This window comes from Mesoplodon bidens, assembly GCF_964165515.1.
Source record: "Mesoplodon bidens genome assembly, chromosome: 4".
In the NCBI taxonomy this organism is placed as follows: domain Eukaryota; kingdom Metazoa; phylum Chordata; class Mammalia; order Artiodactyla; family Ziphiidae; genus Mesoplodon; species Mesoplodon bidens.
This window is the reverse complement of record NC_138160.1, coordinates 44570585-44597468: the sequence shown is the minus strand read 5'-3', so window position 1 is coordinate 44597468 and position 26884 is coordinate 44570585. Positions and strand designations below refer to the sequence as shown.

Below are 26884 nucleotides of genomic sequence, written 5' to 3'. Positions count from 1 at the left end.
TTTCCCAATATTAGCACAAGCTTGGTAAAGCCTTACTGAAAATCTTCAAACCTCTCTCCTCTCAAATCTTCCCTGTAATCCTTTCGGGAGACTCCAGGGCTATCTTGAGTCCACGTCAAACAAGTCTTCCTTGGTGCCACACAAAGGTCATCATTCTCCCTCCTCTCCAACGTGGCTCCTGCAAATCTTCATCATAACCACTGTTGCTGCCTATGCAGCTTCTTGCATTTGCTGTTGCTGCCCATTGGCAGTGGTAGATTCACCCACGGTGTCCTGAAGCTGCCCTGGACAAGTAGAACACTTCCCTTCCCCAAACACCACACCTTCCTGCTTGCAATAAAGCATTGCCCAATCCTCACAGAGATTTTCTTTAGACACTACTCTTTCATTTCTTATTTGCATGCCCTCTTTCTCTAGGACTCACACATGAAACTGGGAAGAATTTTTCAAAGTGTTGGGGTGCTTGTTTCAAATGTGGGTTGACACTCTGGGAGCAGGACAGGGGTTATGGGTGGAGAGAGAAGTGCCTGCACGTTAAACAAATCTCCCCAACAATTTTTATGCCCATTCAAGTTTGAAACACACCGATCTGTGAGTACTAGGTGAAGTCCAGTGTCTCAGACAGACTTATGATGGCCTTCCCGGTCCTCCTCCCTTCTGACACATGCCCTAGTAACTGCTCTTGGTGTAGGGATTTTTGGTGTCTGAGATGAGGAAAAGAGAAAATTTGGATCAGGGGATGGAGGAAGGAAATAGAGATGATTTCTAAATTTAACTGCCACTAGCATACAGAATAGAGTGAAACCAAGCTACACTTCTTTCAAAATTCTAAAATTCAAAATTTCAAATTTCTTGGGCTAGGTAGCACTTAAGGGACTGGGAAGAAGTTCTCCTCTAGATCACAGTGAACAGTGAGCCTAGCGAGGTGCCACCGTTGCATACAACTCTTTCTAGGAACGCATTCTAAGGACCTGCATAGGGAAGTACGCTGGCATGAGAGCATGGGCATTACCCTCTTACTGTTGACCCCACCTCTGTCTGGCAGCCCAAAGCAGGGCCCCTCACTGGCTCTCCTGAGGATCCCTGGGAAGGTGAGAGTAGGTGGTATCTTAGTGATTACACAGCGAAGCCCACCACTCCCTCTGGCAATGTTTGAATTCAAGTATTAAAGAGGAACTAGGCAAAGGGAGCACTCAGAAACTGTCTCAGTCACAGCTTCAAGCTCAGCATACAGATAAACTTACCATAGACGTGTGATCCTAGGCAAATTTCTTCACCTCCTTACGCCTCTTTCCTCATTTGTAAAATGTAGTAAAAATAATACCCTAAGTTTATCACTGTTGAAGGAGAACCACATGCAGAATCACCCAGAACATAGTAGGTCCAAAACATATTTGTTGGTTCTGATTAGTGACCATGGGTTTCAGATGTAGTCATTGGTTTTCTGATTTCTCTTCTGAAGAGAAAAAACCACATACACACATAGTTCCAGGAAATGTTGCAAAATGATAAAAATGTTTCAAACCCTTCCCCATCAGAAGATTTGTTTTTCAAAACTGTAAAACTTTGGCCACTCAGAAAGTTGGCAACTCTGAAATTTGTCCAGCATGCCTTTCTTTTGGGTCTCCTGGCCATATTTTTCCCTTTCAATCAGAAAACTTGATGACGGGCATTAGGAACTAAAACCAGATTTAATACATTAGTAAACTTTGAAAATTATTTGCTTCTACTTAAGACATATTATTGGTCAGTTCTACAAAGCCATATTCAATTTTAGAACCTATGAATTTTAATATGCTTTTGTAGAAAGATTTTTTTTTGCAGACTTTTCAGAACCAAAAGGTCTTTTCTGATGATTATCTTTTTTTCTCCTCCATCCATTTAGTAACATTTTTATTGCTTCCAGTTCTGCATGGGAAAATCTTCAGTAATCTTTCCCTTGTTACTGGGTAATCTTGAGGCTTAACTATACAGGAATGGAAGAAGGCAGGAAAAAATAGAGCTTTATTATATTATTCTTCATAATAATAACTTCAGTTACTCATAAGTTATTATTATACTCATATACTTCATATACTTATAAGTATACTTATATACTTCATTTACTTATAAGTTTACTTTTAATTAGGTGAGTAACCCAAATGATTCTGGATGAATGTAGGAGGTGTTCTTCTTGGCATGTGAACCAAACTCAGTTATCAGCAGGGGTGGGTCAGTTACTCAAAGTATTAACAAACAGAAAGGGAAGACTAGCCTGCAGTTATATTTTCCCTTTGAAATAGGAGGGACAGTGGAGAAATGACCCAGCTGTAAGTGCAAACCAAGGAGGCAGAAGCATCAGATGTGGCAATATCAGGTCTCAATCTGGTGAATTAGTAGACAACAGAGAGTTCAAAGGAAGTTTCTTGGGGAATTCATAGGGGGATAAAACACAACAATGGGGAGCCCTTAGAGGGTGCTGGTGATAGCCCCATATTCAGCATCAGAAAGATCAGTCAACAGGGTGGCAGGGTCCCAGCCATTGGAGTAGGGCTTAGTTTAGAATTCCAGGCATCAGGAAGGGGACTGACTAGAATAAGCAAGATACTATCTTTGTGGTTACGAGAAAAAGAACTTGGAAAAGAGGACGAAGGACCATTTATCAGATATAGATGAACTGAGGCATAGAGTGGAGGCTGGGACTCAAGAATGACGTAGGAGCCCAGTTTTGGAATTGGACAGTGACATCCAGGTCAGACCATTGACGAGCATGATTTTGGAGCTAAGCCCATAGAATAAGGGTCTAGAGCTGATTAATCACCCCCATCACATGCCACATTTGGCTCTAGGAACTGGGTATAAAAGTGGAATGCCAGCAAATGGCCCTGGAAATGGGGAGGCAGACACAGAAGAGTCTAGGAATCAGTCTGCTTCTTACAGGGTAAAGGTCCCAGAAAACTCAGGAATCCACACCTCAAGACCTTCAGCTCTCTGTTTTCTAAATGGGAGTTATGGTCCTTAACCAACCACTTCAGGTCCAGTAGAACATGTTTTTAGCCAAACCAAAGAAGAAAGGGAAAGAAAACTGGAGAAAGTTTGTTGGACTCTGTTACTATGTTATGTGAGATTGTGTTATATAACGATGCTCTTGCTCTTCCAGGGTTGGCTGGAGGGCTGTGTGAGTCTACTAAGAAACGGTGCCAAGCACAATATCCCTGATAAAAATGGCCGTCTGCCACTGCACGCTGCCACCGCTGAGCCCGATGTGAGGTACGTAGCCAGGTTCACACGACGCTCAAGTTGGGAGGCACCCAACTTGGATTAGAAGGTCATCTAATCCAATCCATGTGGCAACTGAAAACAAAATCCATCCATTTTTTTGGTATTTGCAGCAGACAGGACCCCATCTCAGTGAATCAAAATATCCTGGAACAATCTCAACTCTAGTCTCAATCTCAATTTTACTTCGATAAAACCCTTTTCTCCTAGTCTCTGATTTAAGAAGAAATGCTGTTTGTCATCATCTGAATTTCTTATATTCATTCATTCAATTAATCAGTCAATTATTAACTCAGTAACTATTTATTGAGTGCTTATTATGGACCAACCACCGCTCTAGGCCCTAGAGCTCCCCAGTGAGCAAGACAGTGTCTCTGACCTCACAGAGCTTACTGTCTAGTGAAGGAGTTAAGTGGCACACTAGTAAACAAATAAATAGGATAATCTCAAATAGTGACGAGTGCTGTGATGGAAACCAAACAGGGTGAGGGAAGGTTAATGTATGAACCCAGAGTCATGCCAACATTTATGGGCTGGAAGGAGGCAAAGAGCCAGCAAAGGAGACTGAAACAGGGGGACCAGTGGGTGAGAAGGAAAACCAGAAGTGTGTGCTGCTGGAGACCATGCAAAGAAAGCCCTCAAATAGTTGGATGATTGAGGTCACCTTTTTGTAAGACGATTGAGCAACAAAGGAAAATGCTTCGCCCAGACCAAGTGTAGCTACCCCAGGCCTCTGTATCCAAGCGGCCTGGGTCCCCAGTCTTTCGAAAGCCCCTCCTGGCAGCTTGATGACAGCACACTTCCCACTGTGGAATCAGCAAGGTTCCGTTCCAGGCACTTCCTGAACCTCTGCTGACAGAGCAGGCCTCTGACAGGAACTTCACACTCCCCAGAGCTAGGCTGCAGGCCAGCAGCACGGTGGGTGCATTCTGCTGCCTCCTTCAGACCCTGTGTTCAGAAGTAAACTGAAGCCATGCGGGGGGTTGAGGAGACCAAGGCCCCTTCCAGGTTGAGAGGTAATAGGATTTCTTCATTTCAGTCTGTTTACACTAAAGTTAAAGGACTTGGGAAATTCCAAGACTATTCCCAACCAAGCCTTGCCTCTTATTATCATTGGATCATATCCAGGAATAATAGAAAACTAGGATTTACTCAAAGCCCAACAAAACAAGGAAGTTTAGAGAAGAAACAGCAAGCCCAGAGCTAACAATCAGTAGACATCATAAAAAGATGACTACCTTTTGATGCAAAAAGAGTGACTTTTCTAGACAACCCACAAAAATATTTAGTCACAAAATCATACTGTCTTCCCAAGAGTAATCTTTAGAAAATACATTTTAAACGTACCTTTTAAGACTATTCTGCCCCAATTTACTCCACTCAGATGATTTTTACCTACCTCACTCAGAGTAGTCATTTCAAAATCTACCTGATTCTGGAAAATGAACACCTGCTTTAGTTATGGTAATCATAGCTGTTGTAACAAATAAAACCCAAAGCTTCAGCATTTTAACATAATAAAAGTTTAGTCCAATGTGGTTTCCTGGATGGGGGCAGGGCGCCTCCCCTCCACAGGTAATTCTGGGATGCAAGCTTGTGGCTTCATCATCTCCTAGCATCACAGAATCCTTTTTGTTCGGCCTGCAGATAGGCTAAGAGGAGCTTAGATAAGCCTCACTTATTTCTTTAAAATCTCAGCCTGTAAATGACACAATTCACTTCTGCTCACATTCCATTAATAAGGATGAGTCATTTGGCCATAAAGAGTGATGGGGAATATAGTCCCTGACCAAGAATCCACCTCCTGGTGACGACTCCAATCCAAGAAAGGGGGGCAAGAATTTTGGTGAAAACCTGGCTCTGCCATTAAACCATTGCACCTGAGGGGTGAACTAAGCCTTGGCAGTCAAAATCACACTCAAGATCAATTTGGTCAATAGATTAGGCTCATCATATGAAATCACTACAATAATATATTAAAAACTAAGTGTACTTCCTCTTTCGTGGACTTATTAATCTATTTCTTATTATGCCCAGCAGTGCCCCTAGACTCTCTAGGATTTACATTAGATCACTATAACTGAGATAACACAGAGCTGTGGCTTCCCCTTCTCCTGAAATTGTCCCAAATGACCCAGTCACCACCTTAGGAAGAGCTGAAACCAGAAAAATAAACATCCTCTGTGTGCTGATGATATAGTTTTATTGTCCTAAATGGACAGTTAGCTGATTCTGCAAGATAAAATCTGCTTTAGTTATGGTAATGCTAGCTGCTGTAACTAGTAAAACCCAAAGGTTAAGATTAAATATTCCAAAATCAAAATTATCATACCTGTTAAATGTTCTCCAAAAATGAATTGGGTTAAACCTTAACAACTGTCGACTGAAAAAAAAATGCACAACGTGAGAGTTGTGAGTTAAGTTTTTTGGGGGCAAAATGAGGATTTATAGCCCAGGAGAGAGCATTTCAGATAGCTCTGAGAAACTGCTGCAAAGGGGTAGGGGGGAAGGTCAGTATATATGTGATTTTAGTGAAGCGGGAGTACGTGCAGTCAAGCACGTTTTTGCAGAAGGTTCCTGCTGGTCACGAGGAGCAGACGTCACCATGAAAAATTTTAGTGCTTTTCTAGATATGAGGAGATGCAAGAATTGGGCTCATAAAATCTTCTCCTGAAAATATCTAACTATCTGAAGGCCAGTTCTGCCAGTTTTTCCCACAGCACAGAGTGCCTCATTCCTGATCTCCACCCTGAACTCCTTTCAGGGGGTGTTGAAGTCTCAGCAGCTTGTGATTTAATCCTTGTAGGGGTAGATGGTAAGTGCCAACCTTTAGTTTGACACAACCCATGTAGCAAATCAACTGGCTTTGTTACCTAGAGAACATTTCAAAACTAGCTTGACTGAAAGGATTCCTTATGGAATTACATTGCTTAAAATTAGATATTTTATCATTGTTTTACTGAGAAATTTTATGGCCGTGGCAGAGTTTGATAACATCTGCATTAAATCCTTCAAGCCGAAACTAACCGCACCAGAGAAGTTGGACTTCAGTTGCCCATTTGTTTGTGTGTCTGCATGAACTCAGAATCGTTTTCTGAGAAAAAAAAATCTTGGTCTGTCTTATGGGCACTTGCTAATCCTAAAAACGCAGAAGGGAGTGACCTTCCATTAGGCCATGCATACCTGTTTGACTATTTAATTTTCCTAAGTGGATACAACTTTAGGCCAGCTTGTCTGACCATTAAAGCATATAGGTCTGTAGTTACAAAAAGGATGATGATGACAAACAACACTGATTATTCATTATGTTCTGAGCAAAGTTCTTAGTGCTTTCCATGTACTATCTCATCTAATCTTTACCACGCCTCTATGTGATAGGTTATATTTCTGTCCCCATTTTATAGACGAGAAAACTAAGGCACACATGCCTACTGCATGTGTGAAGATAAGTAACCTGCCCAGTGGGTCTGCTGTGCTCCTGGAGTCCACTGCTGTGGACCCTGTTGAATTTATTCTAATGGCCACATTTTATCATTAAGCCCTCAGTCTACACTGAGAGGCCTTATAAGAAACAGCCATACAAAACTCCTTATTGTCTGATTGTCAGGAAATTTTTTTTTTGTTACAGTGTCCAAAAAAATCTTTTCTGAAAAACCACAAGAAAAATTTCTACTAAAGGAGGAATTCCTGTGCTTCTCCTGATAAATTATTTTTATTTTTACTATGTGGACACTGTGACTTATGATCATGTTTCTCTCTTTGCATATTTAGAAAACTCAAAGCCCAATTTGTGTCTCACCTCTGGCATAGACATAGGACCATAATTATGTGTTCTTTATCCTGCCCTCATTTTCTCTTTGCCTAGTTTTTTCGCTTGTGATCTTGTTTTACTATATGTATCTGAAAACCACCTAAAATCCTGTTTTTGGATTGAGGTAAAGGGTGGCCAGGAGTGCCAGCTCAGGAGTCAGACTGACTGAGTAAGAATCTGGCTCCATATCTTACAGACCATATTATCTTGGGCAAGTTAACATGTCAAGGTTCAGCTAGCTTTCTTTTCTAGAAAGTAGGAATAGTACAGTACTTACCTCATAGGTAAGTAGGCAAAAGTAAAAGAGAAAATATGTGGAAAGCACTGAACACTGTCAATTGTCCATGTTCAGTGAGTGTTAGTGGTGATGATGAGGGTGATGATATCGATGATGATGATGATGATGGAAGATAGAAATAAAGTACCGTAGATCAGCACTAAAGAATGAAACCCTGCTACGGCCACCCACCAGCTCTCACCCTGGCCTTCTTCACCTTAGCACACACAGGTCCACAAAAAATATATCTGCACACACAGGTGCATGCCCACACAGTCCTGCACCCACTAACGTGAGCACACATTTACTGCGAAGGTCATCAGGGTATGAACAGCGCTCCCATTTGTATTAACCTTGGGACATTGTAGAGCATTGCAAGATTTTAGAACCCAATGAACATTAGACTCAACCATTCAGTGTACATGCATCTATATTTTTCCTCTAATCATAAGCATAGGTACCAGCCACATTGTGGCCTTGTCCTCAGGTATTCGTACTCCTTTTAAAATCCACTAACTCCCATATTTCCAAACAGCACACTCCTTCCACTTGGTGCTTGCTGGAGACTATTTAGAGTGAAGTCTCAAACTGAAGCTGCTTATAAACAAGCCAAGGGGACACTTCACTTAGCCCTTTGCCTCCAGAGAAATTTTGGTTCTCTGATGGAAACAACTCACTAGCAAACCAACCAGTGGCAATATACAGCCTTAGCTAAGCTACATCTCTGTGGGAAATCTAAGCTGCTGCCGGGATGAAGGACCTATAATTAAGAACACGAAGGCAAGCTGGATGTACAGAAAGCAAAGGAGCACAGGTTTCATCTCACGAGTCCCCTTCCTGCTTTGAATGCTCTGCTTCTCAGCAGGTCCGAGTTTTCTCCCTTTCAGCTCCCCATTGCTTTTCTTGCTTCCTTGGCTGGGACATTCAGAGGGCATCCATGTGAAAGAGGGGGCACGATCATTAAGACAAAGCTCCAAAGAGCACGCAGTTGTGTTTGTACAACACTGCGCATGCTAGAGTTGCAAGGCAAGCAGCGATTTCCTCTGAAAGCAGCCACAGGGCTCTCTGAAAGTCTTTTTTACGGTCTCCATGGTTACCAGCAGATTTTTTTTTTTTTTTTTTCCCTGCCAGAGTGCCAGCAGCTCTGCCTCTTTTCATTGCCCTTGACTACAGCCAGAGGGAGGAAGGAAATCATTTCTTCGGGGTCCTGTTCTCTAGTTTCCAGGTGGTGCATCCTAACCTGCAGTGGATGTTTCAGGCAGCTTCAGGGACAGGAGAGCAGATGACTGGCTTGGGGACCCTTTTTCCCAGCCATCCCTGGGCTGAGCCCCCTCCAGGACTGTGAGCCCAAGGGGCCAGCAAAACAGAGAAGCTCAAGGAGACAACCCTCCCCCCTTTCCTGGGTACATCTAGCTGAGCTCTCTCTGGCCTACCAATCACCTAACGGCAATCACGAGACCCCAGAATATAAAGGGTGGGAGCCTCTTAAGAAATTAAGCATTATATAGAATTTATTATAGTATGTAAAGTCCATGTTAAGTGCTTTATATGCTTTGACCCATTTAAAGTTACAACAAATCTACAAATCTACAGGGTTGTTGTTATGTTTATTTTACAGATAAGAAAATGTAGGCACTGAGAGTTTTATAACTTGTCCAAGGTCGGGCTGATTGGTGGGGGAGCAGGACTTCTCATAGAGGCAGTCTGGCTCTGGCCTCCGTGCTCTTATCACTCACCACTCTGCCTGTCTGGGAAAGCTCCTGCTGGGGACCTGTGCCTGCTGTCCTGGCAGCTGGGATGAGGTGAGCCTTATGCTGTGGCCTGGAGATCGGAGAGCAGAGTTTTAGCTGGTGCTAATAGGAAATTGGGCTGGGGGGTTATGGAAGAAATACTCCAGGGTCACCTTAGCACAAAACAGGAGCTCTGGGAAAACAAAACTAAGAGGTCTGCAAGTCCGCTGTTAATTAAGACAGATGTGGGACAAGTCTCTTGCAGATTACCTCTGAACCACGGAACAGTATAGAAGCACAAGGCTGGAAAGCAGACACCTGGTTTCTAGATCAGGCTGGACAACCAAGGCAACGTGTGATGGCCTTGGCAAGCAGTGTAGTGCAGCAGGTCATTTGCTTTCATAAAATAAGAGAAAGAGAGAGAATACTCATCTGTAAATTTGTACCAGCTTTAAAGATCGATGAGTCTCAGTGACTTAGGAGTCAAATGGAGGCAAGCAATATAGATTGGCATATATCACTCAGGGTCGTGACAGGGAAGACATGAAATAGTAAAAGAGATGACTAAGAAAGTTTAATGAAAGACTATCTGAAATTAACCGGCAAGAGATGGTGACAATCTGCCACCCCCACTCCCCTCCAAAAGCAGGAAAATGTTCCTCCCCTAGGCCACGAGAAGTGAGGAAGGAAGCTGTTACTGGAAGCCTGCTGAGAGCTGGGCGGTAATTGTCATTGTAGTGTAGGAGAGGGGCCACCTGGCAGGAGCCAAGGCCTTTAGTAGAGGAAAAAAATCATTGTCAGAAAGGGAAGTGGCTTCTCTCCTTCCTCCTGCTGGTTCTCCCACTGACCAAACCCAGTGGGAGGTCAGAGGGCAAGGGACCTGGGTGATGAATTATTGGAGGTCAGCCTCAGAGTAGGACACTGCAGGGCAGAGACTGGATCTGAGAGACAAACAGAGGACTATCCAGCACAGGGCTCACCCTGTGACCCTTGGAGGCTCACCCAGGATGTGAGAAGAGGTCTTGATCTCCCCACCCCCATTCTCATCTGGTTAGAGCCAACTTCCCCCAGTGTGATCACGCTGCTCTGGAGGAGCCCCAGAAGATCCTGTCCGACTACAGCTGATCTCAGTCTGCTCAGGGTTAGCCGAAGATAACCGGATTGGACCACCACTGACCTCTGCTCACTCTCCCTCCCCCAGCACTTGGGACCACATGTGCCCTAGAGATTAGACAATGGCCATTAATGGGGGGGGGGAGAGAGAAAGGAAAGGGAAGGGAAGGGAAGAGTAGAGGGCAGGGTAGGGGAGGAGAGGAGAGAGAGAGAGAGAAGGAAAGAGAGAAAGAAGAAAGATAGTCACCCGTTACCCTCCCCCCCATAAAGCAGCTATAAGGGAAAATATAAAAAATAGCATGAACCAAAATACAATTATTTTTGTAGCATCTTCCCACCTGACGGAGAAATTCTAGAATTCAGAAAGGATAAAGAGATGTGCTGTTTACAGTCATAGCCACTGTTCCTTTAAAATCTGTATACTAGGAGTTTTACACCTGTTATGTTATTTAACCCTCACCACCACCACCGCTGTTACTATCCTTGTTAGAGAAGTGAGGATACAGAAGCTCAGAGAGGTCATGCAGTGGTGAGGCCCGAATTAAATCACAGCAGTATCCTGGCTCCCCAAAAAACAGTGATCAGACTAGATTTAAAACCTAGGCTTCGGGGCTTCCCTGGTGGCGCAGTGGTTGGGAGTCCGCCTGCCGATGCAGGGGACATGGGTTCATGCCCCGGTCCAGGAAGATCCCACATGCCGCGGAGCGGCTGGGCCCGTGAGCCATGGCCGCTGAGCCTGCGCGTCTGGAGCCTGTGCTCCGCAACGGGAGAGGCCACAACAGTGAGAGGCCCGCGTACCACAAAAAAAAAAACAAAACAAAAAAAACCAAAAACCTAGGCTTCCTGGTTATATTCCTCCCACTGAAGAAGTCCACCCCCATTTAAGTTCTCTTTGTAACACAGTATGATCAATCCCTCTGATTAATACTAAGCAATTTACTGCTCAGGACTTTAGATGTCAACTCAGCTGAGAGACAGTGAAAATCTGATTCAGGAGGAGGCTAAGCCATTTTATTTTTCAAATAATTCTCCCAAAATAATTGCCGAATTTTTTCATTGTCTGCCCATAGACAATCCTTTATCATCTTGGTGAGTATATTAGTTTGCTGGGGTGACTGTAACAAAATACCACAGGCTGAATGGCTTAAACAGCAGAAATTTATTTTTTCACAGTTCTGAAGGCTGCTGCTGGAAGGCAAACATCAAGGTGCCAGCAGGGTTGGTTTCCTCTGAGGGTCTCTCCTTGGCTTGCAGATTGCCATCCTCTTGCTGCCTCTTCACATGGTCTTTCCACTGTAAGCGTGTGCCTCTGGTGTCACTCTGTGTGTCCTAATCTCCTCTTTTTATGAGAACACCAGTCAAATGGGATTAAGGCCCGCTGTAATCCTCCATTTTAACTCAATTACCTCTTTAAAGGCTCTATCTCCAAATATAGTCACATTCTAAGGCATTGGGGGGTTAGAGCTTCAACATATAGATTTGGGAGGGACACAGTTCCTTCTATAACAATGAGTATCCATTGATTTATTCATTCAGCATGTTTCTCAGTGGTTTCCAAATCTGATTGTTTACCAGAATTTTCTGAACAGCTTATTTAAACGGGAGAAGCTACACTTCTCTGCAGACCTCCTGCGTCAGAAACCTTGAATATACAGCCCAGGTTTAAAAAAAAAAAAAAAAAAAATCTCCCCAGGGAATTCTGAGATGGAGCCAGGGTTAAAACTTCTAGGGTCAAGTATTCTAGAAATAACACTTACTGTGTTCTAAGCATGCTTTAAATGCTGTATGCATATTAACTCATTTAATCCTCACACTGATCTGTAAGGTAGGCACTTTTTATTACTCCCATTTTATAGATGAGGATGCATAGGTACAGAGAAGTGAAGTTACTTGCCTGTGGTCACAGAGCTGGTCAGTGACAGGACTGGGATGTGAACCCAGGTAGTCTGGCTCCAGTCTGGGCTCCTAACCACTATACTCAACTGCTTCTCTCCCACACATGGAGTACTGACCTCAGTCAACCAAGTATTGGGCCCAAGTGGGATAAGAACTTGAACTTGAGAATCATTGGCAGTTGTTTCACACTGATAACTGCCATTGCATGCTTAGGTATTTGTGTGTTTTAGAAAGAATAAGCGGAACTTGTAAATGCTGACTGCCTCCAGGTATAACCTGTACACTTAGAAGGCATGACACATGTACCTAGTGGTGAAGCAATTTGAAAGCACTCTATAAGTTTATGGAAAATGAATAAAAAATAAGCACTGGAGGACTTTGCTTCTTAGAGTGAACACAAAGGGATACAGTTCTGGTGAGTAATAAGTGTGAGGATTCGCTTTCTCCCTTCTCTTTGGCTGCTCCAGAAGCACTAAGATAGAGAGGAGGTGGGAGAAGAGAGAGAGGTCTTCCTCCTACCTGCCTTCTTGTGCCTTCTTACCTATCACACTGGCTTTTTTTCCGTGGATCTTTCCCCTAGTAAATGCAAAGGGCATATGGTCATTTGGAGGCCTTCAACAGACTGTATTTCTAATGTCATGTTCGCATTCAGACTCTGCTCTTTTAAGCCACTTCTTCTGTTTTTCTTTACAGGCTCCTAACAGTCCTGGTACAACAGTCAAGCCTCAATGAGATTAATCAGCAGGACAGTGAGGTGAGCCTGCCCTCTCAAGGAACAGTTGGCATTGTGCACGTTAGGGTGGGAATAAGGGCTTTTCTGAACCACAGTGCTTCCTCTCTTCAAGGTGCAAGGAGGGGATGGAGCAGTTTTGTGTTCCTGCCCTGAGAGGGAAGCCTGTGTCTCCACTATTAATTCTCAGGCAGAAATTTATCCCTCTGTGTGTGTGTGGGTAGCTTTTAATAGGGGAGGCTTTATTGCATTAAGTATTTAAGCATTTATCATACCACTGAAATTTTGTAATTTCCCTTTGGACATTGAGAAATAAACATTGCTCTTGCCTGTCTTCTCGAGTACCAGAAACTTCGATGGCTGCCTATGCTCTCCCTTTGAGTGAACGCTGGCAGACAGATACTAATTCTAGGCTCCCTGCTCCAGAAGCCACATTATTAATGCCAGTGGTCACAACTGCTGTTTGCTTTACGTTGCAAGGCGATCCTGTACAAGGCTTCCGACAAGACAGCACAGCACTCCCAACTAAGCTCCTGACGGCGGCGGATCAGACCCGGCAGAGCCGCCCCGGAGCAGCTGAGGGTCTTTCATCAAACCAGGTCTGGGCTTCCCTGGTGGCGCAGTGGTTGGGAGTCCGCCTGCCGATGTGGGGGACGCGGGTTCGTGCCCCGGTCCGGGAGGATCCCACATGCCATGGAGCGGCTGGGCCTGTGAGCCATGGCCGCTGAGCCTGCGCGTCCGGAGCCTGTGCTCCGCGACAGGAGAGGCCACAACAGTGAGAGGCCCGCGTACCGCAAAAAAAAAAAATAAGTCTGACTTTTATTAACCAGCCTGATTTCTTTAATAGTTTCTTAAAACTGATTGAAATACCCTGTATTTCTCCTGGGCTGTGCTCTCCATCTTTCTTGAGCCTTCTGAACAAAGGCCTCCTTCCAACGGGCTTGGCAGTAATGACCATACCAAAAAGCCCCTACATCACAGCCTGGGTCTGAGGTTGGACACCTCCCTGACTCGGTGGGCACATGCTGCTTTCACCCCCCATGTCTTCAGTGGTTTAAAGCAAAACCTCAGATGAGAGAATATGGCACGGTTTTAAACTTCTGCTTTAAAAACGAGAACCAGAGATGAGAAAGTACACTCTGATCACTCTGCCCATGGTGTGAAATCAGGGAGCTTGGGGGCTTGCAGTTTATGTCAGCTGATCGAGAACTTCTAGATTTTGGGCAACTTGCCAACCACTTCTTCCACCTCCAACTCCTACCTTCACTCCCCCCACTAACTGGGACTTACTAGAAAGGGTGCAAATTCAGTCATTCACACCCTAAAGCTAAATTCCTCTTCCAGACATCCAGCTCTGTCCCCTCCTCAGTGGAGCTGAACCTCCCCTAGCAAAGTGACAGTTCCCTATTTTTTCCCACCCTGGGAGGTGCCTGGCTGGTGGAGACAATGAATGTAGACAAAAATCTTTCTAACGGTGGTAATTGTAACACTTTTCAGATAATATGTGTTAAATATTGGAAACTAGTTCCTTCTCATGCAGAGCAACCTCTAGGAGAAGATTCCTCCTGCTCTTACACCAGCCTTCTGACCTGTTGGCATTTTTGAGCAGGAGCCTCAAAAAGGACACTTCCCCCCAATGTCACAGCTTCCTCTTCCCACCATGTCACAGCATGTTTGAAATCCATCTGAAGCCAACTACTAAGTCTTGCCTGTGTGTTTCATTAACATATATATTGCTGGTGTGAGGCAATCCACATAAATTTGCAAGGGCTAATTTGCTCTTTGCCACTGGACAAAGGACAGTTCTGAAATGGGAAGAACACGGCCCAGGCTTTGTCATTTGTTACCTTGGAGGGGTTCCTGCATTTGGCTTCTCGGTGTTCTGAATAAGCAGTTGCTTACTGAACCCCGCCCCTCCCACAATCACTTTTCCAGTGACTTCCAAGCACAGTGTAGTCTCCATCATATATGAGGGGGTAACAGTTAAAGCACACACACACTCTACATCTGCTAAATAACAGGAAGCAAAAAACAGCAAAGGCAAAAGAAATCAGGGAAAAGGTAAGCTATTGCTGGCAGAACATTATGGTTTCCTAATGACAAGAGGAAAGAGCAAGACATAACCCCTCATAGTGTGAATAAAATTATTTTCCAATAACTGAAGGACTCCCAAGCTTATCACAATAATGGTTAAAGGTTAAATGATCAATTAATAGAAATCTAACTTCATTAAGAGACATATTAGATTGTTAACTGAAACTAAAGAATGGAGAGAGGGAGAGAGGAAGGAAAAAATCTGTTTCTGAAGCCAACTTCTAACTGCTTACGTAAAAAAAACCATGACAATGTGCCACTTTTTTGTGTGTGTGTGTGGTACGCGGGCCTCTCACTGTTGTGGCCTCTCCCGTCGCAGAGCACAGGCTCCGGACGTGCAAGCTCAGCGGCCATGGCTCACGGGCCCAGCCGCCCCGCGGCATGTGGGATCTTCCCGGACCGGGGCACGAACCCGTGTCCCCTGCATCGGCAGGCGGACTCTCAACCACTGCGCCACCAGGGGAGCCCGATATGTGGCACTTTATATCAGAGAGATGAATTATCACTCTAGAGGCTGTCCTGATCTGAGCTCAGTGACTTAAAACATTTTTTGTGTTGTTAGTTTTTACTTGTATAAGTAACACATGAACACATTTGCTTCTTTAAAAATTTAAATATTACAAGTAATACTAGAAGTCCATGATTACTTCCACCCCATCACCTTGGCCCCCAATTGCTATTTGATGTGTCTCTTTCCCAGTCTTTTGTCTTTTTTACACTATGTGTGTATATATATATATAGACACATAGGCACTATGGAGTATAACATGAAAGATATCTCATGTTATATGTTGTTCTGCAACTTTGATTTTCACTCAAGAGTATGTCTTAGAGTGTCTTGGATATGTTGATGCATATAAATCTGGCTCATTCCTTTTAATGGCTTCATAATGTTTCACACTATGAAAATACGTCCTTATATTTTCTGTTGCCCTGTGAATGAATATTAAGGTTGTCTCCAATTTTTCACTATCACAAACACTACTCTGAAGGGTGTTTGTATAGCCTCCTTGAGTATTTTATACGAGCATTTCTCTAGAAGAAAAACTGTTGGGCAGTAGAGAGTGTACATTTATGTGTGGGGGAGGGGTTCTATTTTTTTTAATTGAAATATAGTTGATGAACCATATTGTGTTAGTTTTGGGTATATAGCATAGTGATTCAGTACTTTTGCAGATTATATTCCATTATAGGTTACTACAAGGGTATAATCCCCTATGCTATATAGTATATCCTTGTTGCTTATCTATTTTTTATATAGTAGTTTGTATCTGTTAATCCTGTACCCCTGATTTGTCCCTCTCCCCCCCCCACTGGTAACTGCAAATTTGTTTTCTATATCTGTGAGTCTGTTTCTGTTTTGTATATATATTCTTTTCTATTATTTTTTAGATTCCACATATAAGTGATATCACATAGTATTTGTCTTTCTCTGTCTGACTTATTTCACTAAGTTTAATATTCTGTAGGTTCATCCACATTGCTGCAAATGGCAATATTTTATTCTTTTTATGGCTGAGTAATATTCCATTGTGTGTGTGTGTGTATATATATATATATATATATATATATATATATACACACACACACACCACATCATTTTAATCCAGTCATCTATTGATAGGAACTTGGGTAGCTTCCACGTCTTGGCTGTTGTAAATAGTGCTGCTATGAACATTGGGGTGCATGTGTCATTTCAAATAAGTGTTTTCATTTTTTATGGATATATACCCAGGAATGGAACTGCTGGATCATATGGTAGTTCTATTTTTAGTTTTTTAAGGGACCTCCATACTGTTTTCCACAGTAGCTGCACCAGTTTACATTCCCACCAACATTGCATGATGGTTCCCCATTTTTATTTTTAATATGCATGCCTGGTTGTTCTTCAGAACGACTGCATCAATTTATAGCTCTACCCATAGTGTAAAAGGGTGTTTATCACTGTTTTCCTATTGTTGGATTTTCTGGCTATTGTTTTAATTTGCATTTCCCTTATAGCCAGTGAGATCGAGCATAATTTCATAGGTGCAATAGTCATTTTTAGATCTCCTGTGACTTGCCTGTTTAGGTCCTTTGTCCATTCATCTGTTGTGTTACTTGTAATTTTTTTACAGATTCATAGGAGTTTATTTTATATTCTGAACATTAATCCTTTGCTGTTGGATTGCAAATATTTTTTCATAGTCTGTTCCTTATTTTAGAACTGTTTATGATGTCTTTTCATGTACAGAAATTTTAAAATATGATATAATCAAAATGATCATTCTTGTCCATTGTTGCTTTTGCTTTTGGTATCTTTTTAAAGAAGGCCTTCCCTACCCCTAGGGACATAACTACGCTATGCTAAATTTTCTTTTAGTTTGTTACAAGATTTTTTTTAAATATATGGTTCCATTTCTGAACTCTTTGTTCTCATTCCAGTGATCTGTTTGTTTTTCCTGTTTCATTAACCACACTGCTTAGTTATAAACTGACTTATTTAGAAGCCATTCACACTGTAAAGTTTAACACTGTGGGAAAGGCAAGATGGATCAGATGGGTCAAATGGTCCTTTGTGCCTTTGTTCTTCTGGACCTCAGGGGAATCACTGACAAAGAGAGAGGCTTGTCTGTTACAGCTACAGAGAGTTAAGTTGCTAAATTCCTGGAACCTAACCTCCCCTGCTTTCATTTTAGCTTTGACACGAAGAGCACCCCATCAAGAGTGGCTATGAAATGTTGGCATGTGGGTTAGAACTTTGAATGCATTTATCCAGAAAAGCACTGTTATGCATGGTATTTAGGATAGATGGCTGACCCTATATTAAATGCACGTTCTGATATAAGTAGATTTTTGTGAGTGGCCTGACACTCCAAACTTCCATTACAACAGCACTCTCAGAAAATAAATCCAAGTGGCAAAAACAGATGTGAATCTTTGGATATAATTCTTAGCACTAAAATCCACTTACAACATTCCTAAGATACAAGCATAAGCAGAGATTGTGCACTATAAAGGCAAAATCAATAGAAATAGTCCCTGACCCTAGAAATCTTTTTATTTTACAGTTGGCAAAAGGTGAAGTAATAAAGCAAAAGAACTATAATGCACCAGAATTTTTATCCTACAAATGAACACCTTAGCACATGGAGCAGAGTCACTACTACCTAGGAGCCCTCGCTGCCCTCTGTCCCCCAGCCCTCCTTTCCCCGTAATTTTCTAGGGGCAGTATTTTTTATCTTTGTGTCCCTAGAATCTAGTTCAGTAACTTGCACATAGTAGAGTCCCCCCCAAAATACATGTTTAGATAAATAGAGAATTACATTATTAAATTCAAGAAAAAGTCATATAATTTTATTTCATTGACCTTTTCTCTCTTTGTTTTGTTGACCCAACTCAGGGACCCATTTTATGTACCAGGCTTGACTCCAGGTGACTTTTAATTACTTCCAAAATCTCCTCTCAAAAAAAAATAAGATTTTATATTATTCTGGATCTTCAAAAATGTACTGTAGATTCTAGGGCAGGGGTCCTTGTCCATTTTCATGACATGGACACATCTGGTATGTTGGGGAAGCCTATGGATCCCTTCTCAGAAAAATGTTTCAAATTACATAAAATAAAATATATAGAATTTTAAAAATTATACTGAATAACAGATATCAAACTATTTTAAAGAACAAATTTGCAATATTAATATGCAAGCTTTTTTTGCTAACGCACTACTAATCTTTGTGATCTGTAATTGTAAGGTTTGTCCCAAATAAATTTGAAGAAAATGGCTTTCATTACAGCACTTCCAACCATCTAGGTTTTTTTAGAATCTTTTAAAGTACATCATTTATTCCAATCTTTTGTACACAGAAGACCCTCTATAACTTTTGTGAGAGGTAGTCACAAAATTAATAATGTGTGGATATTAAAATGTCAAACAGAGCCAGACTGGACTTCTGTGAAACTCTAGATCTTTCAGATGATCTAGAATTGTTTTGCTGATCTTTCAAACACCTGCTAAAATTCTGCCCCCAGTGCACCAAGGCGAGGGATGAACCAAGCACCCAGCCACATCACACATTTCTCTCTCTGTGTCTTTCAGCATCTGCAAGAGCTGGTCTAAAAGTGCAGTTCTGAAACATGAAAACTGCTAAGCACTTCATCAGATTTCTGCTTCATAAAACATAAAAGTTACAGTGGTTTTGGAAAAAAAGAAAAAAGGTCTGAGAAGCTAATAGGACTTGAAAGCCCTTAACTGAAATGTTGGTAGCACAGGCTCAAGGCACAGAATTACTCATCTGTACAAGAGCATGTTCCAAAACAGCCCCGCTATGCACCCAACAGTCACCACACACAGTCCTACCAGTTATCTCGAGATGGATTCTAAGTCAACCAAAACTTAACATTTCCCTCCAAAACATTCTAGAGAGCTATGTTCTTAAATGAATGTAAGTTACTCTTCACTGTTTGAGCCAATACTCCTTCTGTTTTAAAGAAAGTGGAATTCTATTGTTACAAGAGTCATCTGGGTGTTTGTTGTAATATATCTTCAGGTAGCTCCTAGATTTTCAGCCCTTAGATTCTCTGAAGGCCCAGTTGAGTCCTCAGTGACTCAATGAGGAGACTCACAGTTTGGACACAGGTGACTGGCTTGCGTTCGACAGACTCTAGTATCTTACACTCCCCATGAATTCAAGGAAGCCTGGATAACCTGCAATTCACTAATTAATTCTTCCTATGAACACTTCTTGAACACCTAATGTGTACTTGGGCATATCACAGTGAATGAGCCACAGCCTCTGCCTTTAAGTGCATCACAGCTTAATCTTAGTCCCTATCACAGCTCAGTGCAAATGCCAATTGCCAAGCCTGAAGTCTGCCCCTTAAATGGCCACCAGAGTCTTAACATAACACAACTAGGATGTGTTAGCTGTGTTAATAGAAGCTGAAGGAAGGAGGAGGCAGTTGTAGGAAAAAGTTCCTAAACGAAGTGTGTTGCGCAATACAAAGGGCTGCACTTGAGCTGATTCTAAAAGTTTTGGTTTTCATATTACTAACTCTAAGAGGATGTGTTTGTATTTCTTATTAGCCCAATTGAAAAAAATAGCAACAGGAAGTCTCCCTTGACTTGAGTGAACATTTGAAACCTGTTTATATTGTAATATAAATATACAACTTTATATTATATAACATATTATTATTTAGAGAAGTAATGGAATGTTTCAAGTCTTGATTTGGGGCCACTCAGAGGATCAACAGTTATTTATAACACTGATCCCAAATTCCAGGGTAGGCGAGGAGTGGGGGGAGAATATGTATATTTCAATACCTTACAAAAATAAATATTTGCCAGCTGCACTTTTAGAAGAAAACCAGAGGTGATGCCAAATGAAACAAATAATAAAAAAGGGTGGCAACCCTTATGCTACTGAGAATCACCATTCTAGAAAGTGACAAGACCCTGAATCTAGCTAAAATCACAAAGAAAAAAATTGTCCAGCAGCTGAGCTCATTTCCAAAATGAAAGTCTACTAGCTTGATGTGTGGAACGAGCATTTTCCTCCAGAGTTGGAGAGACCTGGATTTGAATCCCACCTTTGCCTTGTACCCAGTCAGTGGCCTTAGGGAAATTATTGGTTTGGCCAAAATGTTCATTCGGGTTTGTCCATAACCCGAACGAACTTTTTGGCCAACCCAATATTTAACCTGTGTTTCAGTTTCCTCACCTGTAAAATGGGTCTAAAAATACCTATCTCTTAGGATTGTTGTAAAGATTCAGTGAAGTGAATAAAGTTCTTGGCACCAAGTAGGTATATGAAAAATGGTAGTGTTCCTCCCCACCATTTACCAAAGCGTGCAGGAGGTGGGGGGTTTTGTTTTGTTTTGTTTTGTTTTGTTTTGTTTTGTTTTTTCCAGCAGGGGGGTTGGAGAGAGGTGGTGGTTGTTTTAAGAGAATAACTTTTAAAGCCTAGAAGCTGTATTTAGGAGACAAGGATTAACAGTGCATAATGACAGTTTAATTCACAATTTCACACTGAATTCTCATATTGCTAAATCTGTCTCTCTGCATATAGTGATATAGCTATCTACTTCATTTGGAGCGCTCATCAAGAATTCTAACAGGTTTCAATTGAACAGTTGGTAACAATGATCATATCAGACAAGTTCATTTTCTATAAAGAAGTCATGTTCTGTCTTTCTTCTGTGAATGATTTTAGAAAGCAAAGCCAAATTTTACAAAAGCAAAAAATTCAATCAAGAACAGTAAGAAGTCAGTCAGTCATTTAATAAGCCTTTACTTAGCATCCGCAATGTGCCTGGCACTGTTCTAGGCTCCAGGGATTCAGGCAGGCAGACAAGGGCCCTGCCTTCTTTTTTTTTTTTTTTTTGCAGTATTTGGGCCTCTCACTGTTGTGGCCTCTCCCGTTGCGGAGCACAGGCTCCGGATGCGCAGGCTCAGCGGCCATGGCTCATGGGCCCAGCAGCTCTGTGGCATGTGGGATCTTCCCAGACCGGGGCACGAACCCGTGTCCCCTGCATCGGCAGGCGGACTCTCAACCACTGCGCCACCAGGGAAGCCCGGGCCCTGCCTTCTTGAAGCTTAACACCCCAGTGACTTAAAAATTGTCTCCAATGTCTTTAACCCTGGATACAGGTGGCACTTCATAAGGAAGCCAGTGATTCTGAAGCACATGGGACTCAGCACTAGGAATAATCGTTGCACAGTAAAAAGAATCTGATTCCCTGGAGTCCAGATGTCTAATTCCAGTGGGCCAAATAAAAAAATGAAGAGGACCCATTGAAATGCTTTGAGCTATTCTGAATCCCAAGTAATATTCAGCTGTTGGAATAAGAACAAGACGTTCCACTGTTTTTAGACCAGCCTTCTTTTCCATATGGAACCAATTTCTTGAAATATCCTTAAGAGTATCTGGAGGCTCAGTGTTATGTGACATTTGAAACTTGAAAGCAGACCATAGTGTAATGATTTAGAATACGGAACAGGTCAAGGGGGTTTAACGTTCTAATCTCATGGCCCCACAAACATCACACCCTAGATTCAGCTCGATCATAGACTTGTGAACTTCCCTAGAGCTCAGCTTCCTCTTCCACAAAACGGGAAGGACAGTGGCACCTGTCAGAGTTGGCTAGCTGCTATAGCAAACAATTCAAAATCTCAGTGGCCTGACATAATAAAGGCTTAATTCCTGCTTGCTTCATAGCCCAGTGCTGGTTGATGAGGTGACCCTGTCCTACCTCATTAGGTCCTGAGTTGATTAATCACATGATTCCAGCACATTCTTGAGCCTTGTCCTCCTCCACATTCCGTTGTCAGGTGAGGAGAAGAAAATAGGTCAAAGACGACATAGGTTTTGTTTTCTGGACAGACCTTGGATGGGTAGGGGCTTCCATCCTTCCATCCTTTCCACACTGCAATGTTCAGGACTCAGTCTTGTGGCTACATGTATCTGCTGGGAGGCTGGGGAGTGTAGACTGACTATGCGCCCGGGAGGGAGAGGAAGTAGAGTTTGGTGAGCACGTAGTGGACTTCACTACAATGCTAAATCCAAAAAGCTCTTTGGAGGATTAAGTGAGATCATATACACAAGAACTCATAAAGATCTCTAGATTAATACATATTAATTCTGGAATAATATTAGTTCTGCACTCCTAGCTAGGCTGAGGCCCATCTCCTCCACTCAGCTCATCTTGGATGAGCAGAGAAGGGCAAGGCGGTGACATTATCTTTTTGTTTCCTGCAGAGACAGCTCCAAAAAAGAGAAAGCTACCTGTGTCCTTTGCTCCCTTTACCAGGCATCTTAATCTAGAATCATTTTAGATACATTTCATATTATTGAGAGCCATAGTCAAGGAGAAGAGGCCATCTTTTCATAGTACACTCCCAAATAATACTGGTTCTTTTTGGCAAATGTTTCCCAGAAGAAGCTTAGCTTATTATTAAACGATCCCTATAGTGTGTGACCTTAAGCTCTGAAAGAAGGTGGGATTCACCAGATTGACTCATCCAGATCTGTTCTCCAAGCTGCCACAGAGTGATTTCTTCTAAACAATGTAAATCAGATCCTGTCAACATCTGCTTAAAATCCCCCACTGTCTTTCTATTGAGTTTAGAATAAAATCCAAAGGCCTTATACAGGGTATTCCGCATCCCACGCTCCCAGGATCAGCCCTGCCTCTCTCCAGCCTCATCTCACTTCTTTCTCCTCTTCTCCCTGTTCATTCATTCTTTCATTCGTTCATTCAACAGCTGTTTATTTAGCCTTGGTTCAGTCCCTGGGGATACCGTAGTAAAATAGACAGTGTCCCTGCCCTGGTGGCGGGAGATGGCATCCCAGCATGACTGATCACGGGTGCCGGCCTTAGTGACTTGTTGCTCGCTGGTCTCTTCCCACAGTTCACCCCGGCTCACAGAGGCCTGTGTAGAACAGTTCCTACCCTGTGGTGGTTACTCTCTCACAGCTCCCCAAGTACATTCTTTATAGCATTCAACAATCTGGAAAATCCTTTTGCTTGTTTGCGTGCATTTATTATCTATCTTCCTCTACCACAGTGTGATTCCCACGAGGACAGGATGTTATTTATCTTATTCACTGTAGTATCCTTAACACCTGTTTGCCTGGCACCAAGTAGAAGCCCAATAAATATCTGTTGAATGAACGGCTCAAGGAACGAATGAATGGACAGGCGGCAACCAGCACATCTGGTGACGCCCTCAGGCCTGAGGAGAAAGTTGCTCCGTTTTCCTTCCTGGTATCCTGTGCTCATCTGTGTCCCTCTGATTGTGGTTTTGTAGGGAATGACACCACTCCACTGGGCAGCTTTCCACAACCGGCCTCAACACACCCAAATGCTGCTGAAGAAGGGGGCAGACCCCACCCTTGTGGATAAAGACTTTAAAACGGCTCTCCACTGGGCTGTGCAGGTGAGAAGTTAGCCAGTGGGCTTGTCTCAAGGATAAATGGTGTAAAGCAATGTTAACAGTTCTGAGTATGTCAGACCTGAAAGATGGAATTTTCAAAGGTACAGTCCCAGCATTGATGTGGACTTTATATGTACAACAGAGCAAGTAAGATACATGCTGCCCTCTTCCCTTCATTCATATCCAGAGCAGCAGCAGCAAACCTGTCACTTTGGACCACCACCCCCACCACCCCCACCACCACCCCCACCCCCACCCCCACCACCCCCACCACCACCCCCACCCCCACCACCCCCACCACCACCACCCCCACCACCACCACCCCCACCACCCCCACCACCACCACCCCCACCACCACCACCCCCACCCCCACCACCACCACCACCACCACCACCACCACCACCACCACCCCCCCCTCTCTCACTCTCCGTTTCTCCACCTCAGTGATTGCTGCCGGCTCACAGTGTACCAGGATAATCCTTCAAAGAATCATTAGGAAAGTCCCTTCCAAGTCTTTGGACCATGACTCTTCTTCCTTCCAAATCCTCTGAAGCCAAGTAATTCCAGGTGACCCTGAACAATGGTACTCTGACCAGTGAAAACTGTGGCTCATAACCCTACCTCACTATCCCAAAAGGGAGTCTGTATCAGTACACATGACCACAGAAATCAGAAATCTACAGTCCAAGGCGGGGAAAACTGGGCCTTCCCGGTGGTCCAGTAGTTAAGACTCCACCTTCCGATGAGGGGGTTAAGGGTTTGATCCCTGGTCTGGGGTTACACATGCTGTGTGGTGCAGTGCAGCCAAAAATTTTAAAAAAACACAAAACCCAAAGAGGGGAAAGCTGAGACTAAGGTGAAAGAATGACCATAGCTAACATTTATGGAAGTGTCTTCTAAGGAAATCATTCAAAGGGAATGATTAACTAAGAGTTATCTATTCTGTCCTTGAGAGGAGAGCGATACTATGCATCCTTTCAACAAACTTGCTAGCCCATTCTGTCTTTTCATGCCTAACCTAGACATCCCCACTGTTTATTTCTATCAGCCCAATAAGGGTACCCTTGCTGAACTGCCAGGATCCCCGTGATTCTGCACGCCCTGATGGTGGTTTCACTCAGGTGTTTTCACATGCCACACACAGCAGAGAAGGGCACCTGGCACTTTCAGGGTTGACATGTGTGCCTGAGATAAGGGCAAAACAGAAGTGATTTGGAAACTACCCTGTTTTTGTTCCTACAAATTTGGCTTCAGTTATCCTGTAGCAGGCCCAGCCCTGCAAAACTGTGAAGTGAACAAAGCATGTTTTTGTCATCCTCACCTGCCCTTAGCACCCTCCTCCATACTTTCAGTATCTAATCAGCTGCCCTGTCCCCCTCATGCCAGTCCCTGCCCAGAGCCCAGTCCTCTGGCTGGTCAGGGGTCACTATTGGAGCAGTGGTCCCAGGGCAGCCTGGCTGGGCAACCAAGATGTATCCCACATGTGTTGGCTCTCAGCTAAGGTGAGAGTGGTATCAGAATGAAGCATTTTCTGTATATTCGCTCCCGTCACTCCTGTTCTCTGATGTCCTAGATGTGGGATGGGGCTCATGCATGTGCATATTGAAAAACCTCCCCGGGTAATTCTGACCGATATGCCTCCTGTGCTCCACCTTCCTCTACCACAGCCCAGGTTAGAGCTGCTGCTTGGGAGATGGCTTTGCAATCGAATCATCAGCAGTGCTTGTAAAACAACAGATTCCCAGACCCTACTCCAGACCTTCTGAGTTGAGCTCTTCATGGGTGCGAACCCTTGCTTTGATCCTCCAAGAGGCAATTTGGCAAAATCCAAAGAAAAATGTGCTCAACTCAGAAGATCTGAGTTTGCATTAACAGACCTGGCTTTGTTCTGAGAAGAGTCACCTAAACCTGCTTGGCTTAACTATAGGTGTATCTTTGGGGCACGAATGAGACTGTGCACATGACAGTGATGTGTAATATTCTTTGTAATTGGAAGAGATTATCATTTTTATTATGGCTCCCAATTTCCTCCATGAAAGCTTAGTTATCATACCCACATCTACATACTGTATTCTTTCTCTCTACTAAATGTTATAGCTTTTAACCTGCTACATTGACTTCAGTCGTGTCTGTACAATAGAATCATCTGAAGAGCTTTTAGACAATACTGATACCCAAGCCCCACACCCTTAGTTTTTCAGTCAGTTTGTCTGGGGTGGAGCCTGGGTGTCAGTAACTTTTAAAGTTTTCCCTTCCTCCAGGAGATTGTAATGTCCAGCTGGGGTTGAAAACCACTGTGATATGTGAATTCGTATTAATGGGTTCTAAAACCTTAGCTACTCCTACCTAAGATATTTACATTTTGACCATGATTTTGTATAATAAGCATAATGCCTCACACATTTATATACTCAATAGCTTAATAAATATTTCATGAGAGAAAAAAAAATTTCATGAGCACCTATTCTGCATCTGGCATTGTGGGGGGAAAGATTAAGAAGACAGGTTCCTTCTAGGACCCCTCCAATTGTACGTAATATTGCATGTGCTTATGTGTGAGGATGTTAGCATACAATTTTCTGAGGAAGGTGTTCACAGTTTCTTCAACTCTTCAATGAGGATCTGTAACTACCCCCCCCCACAAAAAAGTTAAGAGTCACCCTCTGGAGGAACTGTACACCCTCTCCCTCCCTGCAGTTAGCAGTAAAATTCAGAAGTGGTGTGTTCTGCCCTTTACTCTGCGAAGAAGACTGAGGGTAATTCCAAATGTCAGCTGCAACCGGGATTATACTTGCCTCCGTTAACCTTCTTCTTCATTTATAACTCAGGGCCAGCACTGTGCTCCTCATAAAGTTTTTCCACATGAGTGAGTCTACTTCCCATTGTCATTCATTCTTTTCACTGAACTTCCTGCTTTTCTCTTGGACTATATGAGACCATATTTAAAGCTATAGCACTTTGAACTAATAAAGCTTCTGTATTTGACCCAGGCAACCAAAGCAGTAAAGATTTGAAACACTGGGCCCAAAAAGTAAACCAAGTTTGACTTCTGCCCCCA

The 26884-nt window shown here is 43.0% G+C and overlaps 1 protein-coding gene across 1 annotated transcript in view; it reads left to right on the top strand.

The window, feature by feature from the left end:
• The window catches only part of ANKRD55 (ankyrin repeat domain 55), a gene marked incomplete at its 3' end in the record, with an annotated part of 185959 nt that overhangs the window by 129622 nt on the left and 29453 nt on the right, over positions 1 to 26884 (top strand). The window contains exons 5-7 of the mRNA XM_081231951.1: positions 3140 to 3249; positions 12779 to 12839; positions 23701 to 23829. Of these exons, the coding sequence (XP_081088077.1) occupies positions 3140 to 3249; positions 12779 to 12839; positions 23701 to 23829 (300 nt within the window). The remainder of the gene's footprint in view (positions 1 to 3139; positions 3250 to 12778; positions 12840 to 23700; positions 23830 to 26884) is intronic.